Below are 9,755 nucleotides of genomic sequence, written 5' to 3'. Positions count from 1 at the left end.
AATATTTTATGCACAGATGTTGTGTAGATACAGCTTTACAATGCATCCCAGATTGACTGAACTGGAATCTTAAAAGAACGGTAGAGCTACCCCTCTCATGTCTATGGCCCCCACAACTCACACCTCACATCTCCCTATTAGCATTGTTATATTTGGCTAGGTTTCGGAATTTACTACAAAAACGAATCCCCAACCCCCGGCTGGTTTATTTAAGATATGACTTATAAATCAGGGCTGTTGTGTGTGACCCTGTGTGCATGTGTGTGTGTGGGTGTGTGTGCGTGGTAGGTCTCATTGTCTGCCCTCTCCTAGCAGCGCCATTTTGAGGGACCTCGTCTACTGGCTTCTTCCCCAGTTTTGCTTCCTACAGTTCTAATAAATACTATGTTATCATCACACCAGCCTCTTATCCATTACTACAATATTAATATGCTATAAATGAATGGCATGAGTTAGAATTCACCTGTGCAATGAGATGTACTAAACAAAACATTGTGTGGGAAACCTTTCAGTTCATCCCATTGAAATGCAAAAATGTATTTCCCAGCATTGATTTGTTAAACAAGTGTAACCGTTTTCACACGTATATATTTATCACCGCGTCTACAGCATAGCGAATGCAATATAAAATGATTGCAAAAAGTAAACATAACTAGCTCTGGTATTAGAATAATATGTTATGGAGTTAGACAATATATGATTATGTAGTTCAGTACATCTGATTAATTAATAGTTTATATTGTTTGCCAGTCTCTGAGATAAGCCTTCTTTTAGAGGAAACTACGAAATAGTTTTAGTTGACGAGCTTTGGCCCGTTTTGGACAAAAAAAAAAAAAATCAGAATTATCGTATTTTTTTATTAACATGATAAAACTTTGCACACATGATATTATAAAGACAGTCTATGAAAATAAAGTCCAATAAATTATCAAATTGCTAATAAATTTTAAATAAATACTCTAAAACGTAAAATGCCTGTCTATTCAATCAAAACCAACATTTGAATTCCTGAGACGTCACTAAAGAAATTTACAAGCCATTTGTTATATTTTCTTTTTGTAACATATATATATATATATATATATATATATATATATTGTAATCATCAAAAATAAAATAAAAATAATGAGATGGCCTTGTTTGACTTCTGTTAAGCAAATACAATACATAAATAAATAAATAAATAAATGTAAATGATACTGTAGGTAGCAGATCTGTTCGTAGTAGTAGTAATAATAATAATAATAATAATAATAATAATAATAATTTCACATTTTAAAAATCTAAGTTGTGGAGATCTTTGCTGCAAAGTGTGCTAGTGAGAAAGTCGATATCTTCCTGTGAGAAGTGGACAGGGCTATGGAGGGATCCGTCTGAAATGTGTAGGCAGGAGTCTGACGAGAATAAAGTCAGCTCTGACAATAAGGAGTTGTCCTGGCTTTCTGAGAGGACATTGTCCATGCTACCCACCTCTATTCTGGGGTCAGTCTCACTGGTGGGTGTCGGGTAGAGGGGGCTCCTGGAACTGGATTCCTTGCCTGAAAGAAGCTGCTGACTGATTAGCAGTTTGGGGGTCTCGGGCGTGTAAGGTTCTGTCTCCCTGAAGGAGTCATTGCTGTCTAATCCTTGGTGGTAGGGTGGGCTCTCATCTCCGTCGTCTGTGGGATCGCAGTCTTCTAAGTTAGAGAAAGTCAGATCTCCTTCCTGCTGGTCCTTGTGCTGGGTCTGTCTCTTGTGCTTCATCCTCCGGTTCTGGAACCAGACCTTGACCTGCCTCTCGGTGAGGTCCAGCAGAGCCGCGATCTCCACCCGCCGGGGCCGGCACAGATACTTATTGAAGTGGAACTCCTTCTCCAGCTCCAGCAGCTGGGTGTTGGTGTAGGCTGTCCTCAGCCTCCTGGAGCCGCTGTTGGAGTCCTGGATCACGGGCGGTTCTGGAGGAATAATCACTTTGGTTATAATTCCATATAGTCACAGCACAATTTCTAGCTATAACCAATTAACCATTGTGTCTCTGGAGAAGAGCAGAGCATTGGATTTACAGTAGTACGTTGATCTCACTGGCAGCAGCAGGGTTAAATGTAGTCATCTAGTTAAATTACAAATTATACTTCGACATTTACTACAGTATCCATAAATATTTACAGATGTAGGTGTTACGTTGTTATATCCGGGGAACTCGCTGCAGGAAATATCCTATATTCCTTACTACACATCTGTGTACAAAATAGCCCAAAGCCAGATCTCACCCCAGGCGCAGCCTTATACAGGAACACTACATACAGGGCCAGTGATTCATCAATAAAATACGCTTCTAGTCATAATAACACCGCAATTAAATATTATTAATTGTTACATTTAAGAATAATAAATACCCCACTCTGCCAATGACAGACCTGCTGGAGGTTCTCCTACAGACTCTGGCGCTGGCAAGGGAGCTGCAGGAGATCCTTGGTTGCTCTTCTTGCCTGATTTCTTTTCTTTCATCCAGGGAAACTCAGTAGCCAAGTGGCCAGGCTGCAGCATAGGCTTTTGGACAAGGCCATTATCTAACCGTTTTTGGCTCCTGGACCTCGCCTGGCCGCCGGAGCCCGGATTCAGGCTGGGGATGGTGTGCTCAAAAGGAGGAGGAATTAATGTCGAGTCCTTGATTGATGAAGTTTGAAATGTCTCCAGGACAGCAGGGAAGGACGTCAGGCACTCTGCTAGCGAAGGCTGGCTGTTTATAAATCCGATCTCCCTCTCAAATTCAAAATTCATGGCTACCCCGGGCCAGCCTAGGGGTGGGAGAGGAAATATTAGGGTCCCAATAATCCAGAGGCCCTATTATTGTATATTGCGCATAAATCAGGAGTATGGGGACCCTGCTGTATTAATCTGGAGACTGGGCGACATACAGCCAATTCCTGGTCACATGACTCTATCTGGCCAATAAAATGGAAGGCCTGCTAAGAAGAGAGTGCATTTTCACCGCGAATTAAATCCTATAAATGTGTGGGGGTTCCCAATATTGCGGTCTGTGTACTTTATTATTTGGCAATGTATATCTCATGAGAAGCGAGTATGGAGAAATATATATATAGAGGAATACTGAGCAGAGACACAGCATTGCACATAGTTAACTGTCTTTGAGAGTCAAAATGTCTCCAATTTAGGCAGGTTCAACTCAGTTGACTTATTTAATGCAGACGTCAAATCAGATGTTGCAATTTTGCATCAATCTGGTCTGGGTCATGTGAGGGAAAGGGTGCACAACTGTGTTGTGCTTTCCAGGACAAGTGAGAACCACTTCAGTGAGTATCAGGAATAAATCCTAGTAGGAGAGGCTGGTGAGTAACAGGAATTCATGAGCCGCTTTACAGGAGAAGAGTGATCAATCTCTGAAGTGGAGGACAATGTCAGCCAAGAATTTCTTCTTTTATAGCTACGGACATGGGAACATCCAGAGGACTTTACAGAACAAACGTAAATGTTACACCAGGAAACTGGGTGAGAAAATGCAAGATGTGGATTGAAAAAAACTCTGCTAAAGTTAAGTATCTGTGGCTGTGAGCAGATTGGGGATGAGCTGGTCATCCTAACAGCATGGAAACTTTTGTTGCTTAAATCTGTGTGGGTGGTGGGTGTATGGCAGTAACAATCCCAGAAAATCTCAGTAAGGATAAAGTAGTGACCACAAGAGGAAGACTTCTGTGACTCTCTCAATAACACACATTTGTAGCCTTTCCTACCAAATTTTCTTACAATGATGTTTTTATAAAATTATTGTTAACCATTTCTTCCTTTTCTTCATTTAGAGCAACGCTTGGAAACAAGAAAACTGTGTTTATAGTTTTTATTGGCGTGCTGGATTTGTTCCTCAGCTGGATACAGTGGAAAGAAAAATAAAGGACCTTTACTTTGTTTTTTGGGGGTGGGGGAGGCTGGCAGCTTAATTATTCCGTTTGGTCTTAATTTAACTGTGAGGTAAGAACATGTGTATGTAACAATGGCTCTGAATATTTCAGACCAATGTGCACTGGTGGCGCCATATGCAATCATCAGGGTACAATAATTACAACCCAATCTGTGCAAACGTGCCAGAAATATTGGTGCATATACATAAAATGCATTTTCTTTCTTTAACCAGCTAAATTTGCCTTCACTGTTTGGAAAATTGTGTGTGTGTGTGTGTGTGTGTGTGTGTGTGTGTGTGTGTGTGTGTGTGTGTGTGTGTGTGTGTGTGTAAGGCAACTGATATATAAACAAATGTGTGTGTGTATGTATGTATGTATGTATGTATGTATGTATGTATATATATATATATATATATATATATATATATATGCATATATTCAGGATATATATATATAGTTTAACTGTGTGTGTGCGTGTGTGTGTGTGTGTGTGTGTGTGTGTGTGTGTGTCTATATATATATATATATGTAGACACACACACACACACACACACACACACACGCACACATATATTCAGTTTATATATAGTTTAACGGTGTGTGTGTGTGTGTGTGTGTGTGTGTGTGTGTGTGTGTGTGTGTGTGTGTGTGTGTGTGTGTGTGTACAGTTGATTATATATCAGTTGCCTTATTCGATTTGATTAATGTACTAGAATTGTCATATTTTTCAGATCTTCCTCTACCAATTTATATACGTAGATAGTATCTACTAGATGCTTTGATTAATGTGGATCAGGTTACTCTAAAACCGGTACAGCTGGAAGAATGGAAACACTGCTGAAACCTTCCATCTGTTTTCTTTCTTCTTCTTCTTCAACGAATCGCCATTTTCCGAGCAGAGAAAATGGCGTCCATTTTATTGTACACCGTGCACAGAAGCATTGTCTGGTACTATCCCGAGTTATAGATTTATTCTGAGAAAATCTGTAAATTCCAATCTTCTGTTACAGAAGTATAGACAAAAGAGATGCCATTTAATGTGCAAACGGCTGTATGTATGTACTGCTTGAGGATTGCAACTGACACAGATGTGTATAATGTGGTCTGAGGCAAGCACAGGGTAGAAGAATTTCATGTCATGGGAGGAACTGTGTAAAACCACAGATATTGTTATTTAGGACAGGCATGATTTTTTGTTAATAACGACAAGGTTTTATTTCAAATTTCAGAATTACACTAATTAAATGATGTATACTGTACGAATGTCTCAGAGTATGTTATTTCTACTGCTCATTTATTGGATCTGTTTCTACATTGGGTTAAACAATAATGAATAAATTGTAAGGAGTAGAACGAAGCATCTCGTTTTATAGCCCACAACTCCCCCTCCTTTTACACTTAACCCCCTCCTCTATACAGCTGTCCTGTATATGTCTTTTCATCAGCTTTTATTCGTGATTATTATATATGTTACTTCAATGCAATCTATTGATCCATCTCTCTCTCTCCCTCTCTCTCTCTCTCTCTCTCTCTCTCTCTCTCTCTCTCTCTCTCTCTATTCCTATCAATTGAATAGTTTATTAATTATACATTAATTGACTCCTAATGCATTAAACCTCTATTTCTTTTTCTTTTCTTTTTTTTCTTTTTTTCTTGCATAGGTTTGCTTAACTCATCTTTTCATTAATACCTATTTTAGCTAATCATATTTTACCTCCTTAGGACAACCAAAAGGCAGATTGAAAACCGCAGTTAGTTATGCAGTATATTTTACCTAGCATTTCATTTGGAAACCCCTACAATCACCTTATGTATATTTGTTCACAGTCTATACCTCTAATCACCAGTAAATATATATATATTTTCCACTCCCAGTTATTTTGCATGTTTATATTTACTGAGGAATATACAAGCAATGAGGAAAAAGTTTACCCATATTCAGCAGAAGACACGATCCTGTATTTCCTCGTATACCTGTCCTCTTGAATACAACAAAGTGCCCAACCCATAGTGATTCTATACAAGAAGCTTAATAATTAAGAGTAAATATTGACATTCCTGAATACAAACATATATAGAGTTAAACAGGCTGAATGGTGAGTGATCCAGCTCTGATGCAGAGCTGAACTGTGTTTCACTAACTAATACAAAAGTCATATTTTATAACACAAAGTTTATTCCAGGATATTTTTTTTTTCAACAGACATTTTTTTTTCCAAAGAAAAATGACCTACAAGGAACAAAGAGTTCTCCAGAGGGCGTTGTGCAGCCTCCCTATTCATGGCTAGACAATAACAGTTGGATGGGCATTCCCATGCCTCCAGTAGGACTAGTTACATTACCCATTAGTACGAGAAAACAAACTAACATCTCTCTAAAATACTAATTAAATAGGTATTATTTTACAATGACAGGTAAACACAACCTTTAGAACAAGAAAATACCAAAAAAGTACAATTTCCTTCTTAAATCTCATAAATAAGGTAAGATGCTGGATAAATAATAATAATAATAATAATAATAATAATAAAAAATGAGAAAAAGAAAAAAAGGTTTCCACGGCTTCCATAAGCAGCATTAATAAATATGTCTACGCATGATCACACAAGCCTGGCAATCTCCAGGATTTAGTGAGCTGGGCCCTCAGGCTGCTCTCACCCTTGTAAACTCGAAGTGCAAGCGAGATGTCCGCACGGATAGCTTAGCAAACACTGGGCAGAATTCACTGTGCTAGATTGGTGAGCAGACATCTTCTAGTATAATATATTTTATACTATATACCCTGTATTCACGTTAAGACGAGAAAGTAAATATTATTCAAGAGCCTCCAGTAGAGGCCTAGAACTGAGAATTAGCTTGTTGTTGGTTTTTATGTTTGGTTGGGGGTGGTGAGGGTTGGGGGGGGGGGGGGGGGGGCACATTTGCTTTCACAGGGAAGTGACACCAAAGGCAATTACCTAGATAGTACAACATTGCTTTGATTTTAATGTCTAGGCTCCTACCACTACATTGCAACATTTCTCATATGTTACTTATAATTACAAAATACTTTACATTTCAAATAAAATATCAAACAATTGTGAGCAATAATTCGCAATAATACATTGTGTTCAGAAACCAAGGTTGTAACAAGGCTGGGATCTCAGTACATATCTGTGTCTGACCTTGGAGAATGGTACCACTTTTCACTAGTAGGATCGTGGTTTTAGGTTGGACTTAGTAATAAATACCAATCAGTTGGACGTATATTATGCCATTTAACACAATAAGAGGCTATTGTAAAAAAAAAAAAAAAAAAAAACAGCCTTCAGAAGCACTTGTGTTGATATGAAAATGCATTAAAATTACAGTGCAAGAAGAATCCTGTAATATCTTAAGAATGTAAAAAGAAATATGTAAAAAATACAATAATAATAATAGATCAACACAAATGTTTCTTATTGTTCCCGAGGCGGTAACTTGGCTCAGCGCCCCCTGCAGTTTGCCAAGTTTATGATTTATTTTTTATTCACTATGTAGTCACAAATGGGTCAATTTAGGGGCTTCCTGGATCCTTCCCTGATGATGCGAGGAGAGCTCTGTATAGGTTGGGTGGGGTTCACAAGGTGCATGATGCTGGCTTGTTGGCATGGAAGGGGCGCCACTGTAGTCCATGTTGTTGGGCTGGTGTGCAAGGTGGTTAAGACCATACAAAGAAGGCCCTTGTGCTGGCACAGAATCCACATAGTTCCCCCCAACATACACTGGGCTCCCTTGCAGACTGGGAGAGACGTAGCTGCCCCCATTCCCTTGTAAACCATGGTGGTCATAATCTGGGACAGTATTTCCATACTTCTGTTGGGAAGGACAACCTTTTGGAGGGGTCTGGTAGTAGGCATTCTGGTGGGATTTATTATTAAAGGGAGGTGATGAAGGTGCCTCATAATTAGCAGTCATTGAATGCATGGATCCCAGGAAGCCTGCAGAAGACTGCATGCTCAGGGGCGGAGTGCTCGTTGGCGAAGGTCCTCCGGAGGATGATGACATCCCTTTTACCTTTTGATCTTTCTTGTACTTCATCCTTCGATTCTGGAACCAGATCTTGATTTGCCTCTCACTGAGATTGAGCAGATTTGCCATTTCCACCCTCCTGGGTCGGCACAGGTAGCGGTTAAAGTGAAACTCCTTCTCCAGCTCCACAAGCTGTGCACTGGTGTAGGCCGTGCGAGCTCTCTTGGAGGCAGAGGAACCCGGGGGGCTCCTGTCACCACTGCAGCTCTCCGCCGCTTCAAATGAAATAAAAGATAATTACTACACTCTGAAATTGAAAGCATTATTTCATAATAAATTCTCTAACATACGCCCAGACCTGGCCTCCCCGCATTAGTCTGCACTTCATAAGCCTGGCATTTATTAAGAGCTCTGCTCCCCAAAGCTGCCCTGGTTTATGGAGATTTGATCAACCAGTGTAGACAGTTGCTTTATGACCTTTATATATGATTGAATTATTATTTCTTCACGGATAACACCACAGTAAAAACAGCCTCAGGTACAGAACACTGTACAACTTCCACGTAACATATGTATAAGATGATGTAGTAAGTAAGTATACTATAAGATTATACACATATTTACTCTTATATCAGAATCTTTTTACTGTTTACTAACAAAGGGCAAGTGTGTTGCATACTAAATCTATTTGTAAACAGATTTATAAAGAATACAGTAAGATCATTTATCTAATCGGTTACTAAAGGCTTCTGCACCTATTTACTTTGACTAGAAAATGACCCCCAGTGTGGCAATCTGTAGATATAGGAAATGATCTCACTATATCCACTCATACCGTATGTGAGGGAGAGGGGATGCCTTTGATTCACTACTGATCGATTGAGGCATATGAAAGATTACCAGCATTACAATAATTATAATATGGCGGCTCTAGTACCTGTGGCTGGGGGACTGGATTTCTGTTTGGAGTTTTGCCTGGACTCTTTCATCCATGGGAAGATTTGTTTGCCGGATGGATTGGATGTGGCCTGTGTTTTTACAGAAGAGGTCTTGTTGGCTCCAGACTGGGCGCTGCTGCTGCTGCTGTTGTTATTGGGGGCAGCAGTGGGGTGCTGTGGGGGGGAGAGAGAGGAGGGCTGGTGATGATCAGAAGACAGGCTAGGACGCATACAGCTCCCGTTCAGGTTTTTAGGCTTGGCCAGTGGACCACTGTGTCCCAGTGATTGTAAGGAACACGAAGATCGCTGGAATTCATTGTCCAGGTGGGATGAAGTTGCAAAGGATTGCTGTGGCCCTTCATAACCCAGACCGCCTGCCTGGTACGAGTAGCCTCCAAAGAGCGTGGGGTTGTCATAGTAGGATGCTTTCTGCATCTCCTGGATCCCCAAAGCGAATCGTCACCTACTCGGAGGGTGTCCCCACCCTTACAGAATAACATTGGCACCCCACTGTCACCTGGCACTGTTATCCCTTGTACTTTATTGAAGGTTACCTAGGAGAGGACAAAATACATACTGTAACAAATAATTAATAAAACGCACTTCAGAAAACTCACAGTGTAAACATTTCCTGCATTAAAAAATTATGATAAAATAATAATCATCATCATCATCATCCTCATCAAATATTCTATAATATGTCTGTGGTAAATATTTACCATGTTTTTTTTGTCCAATATAATTGAGTAATGTGATTATTTTAATTGTTGCTGCTTTGAATCATTTCATAGATGTTGGAACTATCGAAAAAATAGTCAATAATCGCACTTACTAAAATACAGAATTGTGTAATGCATGTATTCAGCGATGGCATGATAATCCTAAATTATTGACAGAAATTACATAGTACAATTTATATTGGCATGATTTA

General features: G+C 39.6%; 2 protein-coding genes across 5 annotated transcripts in view; both read right to left on the bottom strand.

Annotated features, from left to right (window-relative positions):
• Nucleotides 1–890: 890 nt before the first annotated feature.
• Nucleotides 891–2,971, bottom strand: HOXB2 (homeobox B2). The gene is made up of 2 exons (XM_063959610.1): nt 2,397–2,971; nt 891–1,934 (listed from the first exon to the last, which is right to left on the bottom strand). Exons 1-2 carry the CDS (start codon nt 2,758–2,760, stop codon nt 1,276–1,278), a joined length of 1,023 nt encoding a protein of 340 aa, XP_063815680.1. The 5' UTR covers nt 2,761–2,971; the 3' UTR covers nt 891–1,275.
• A 3,081-nt stretch (nt 2,972–6,052) lies between these two features.
• The window catches only part of HOXB3 (homeobox B3), a 23,025-nt gene continuing 19,322 nt past the window's right edge, over nt 6,053–9,755 (bottom strand). For all 4 annotated transcript variants that reach the window (XM_063959606.1, XM_063959608.1, XM_063959607.1 and 1 more), the window contains 2 exons: nt 8,824–9,378; nt 6,053–8,161 (listed from right to left, as the gene is read on the bottom strand). In XM_063959606.1, coding sequence (XP_063815676.1) covers nt 7,416–8,161; nt 8,824–9,259 — 1,182 coding nt within the window. In that variant the 5' untranslated portion in view covers nt 9,260–9,378 and the 3' untranslated portion in view covers nt 6,053–7,415. The remainder of the gene's footprint in view (nt 8,162–8,823; nt 9,379–9,755) is intronic.

The sequence above is a fragment of the Pseudophryne corroboree genome, chromosome 3 (assembly GCF_028390025.1).
Source record: "Pseudophryne corroboree isolate aPseCor3 chromosome 3, aPseCor3.hap2, whole genome shotgun sequence".
NCBI classification, from domain to species: Eukaryota; Metazoa; Chordata; class Amphibia; order Anura; family Myobatrachidae; genus Pseudophryne; species Pseudophryne corroboree.
The sequence above is the reverse complement of the archived record's forward strand: the minus strand, read 5'-3'. Positions and strand labels throughout refer to the sequence as shown.

Excerpts from the sequence above, each read along its gene's own strand:
- HOXB2 (XM_063959610.1), bottom strand. The coding sequence starts at position 2,760 with ATGAATTTTGAATTTGAGAGGGAGATCGGATTTATAAACAGCCAGCCT. Across the intron at positions 1,935-2,396 it reads TGTAGGAGAACCTCCAGCAG|AACCGCCCGTGATCCAGGAC; the intron begins GTCTGTCATTGG and ends TTATTCCTCCAG.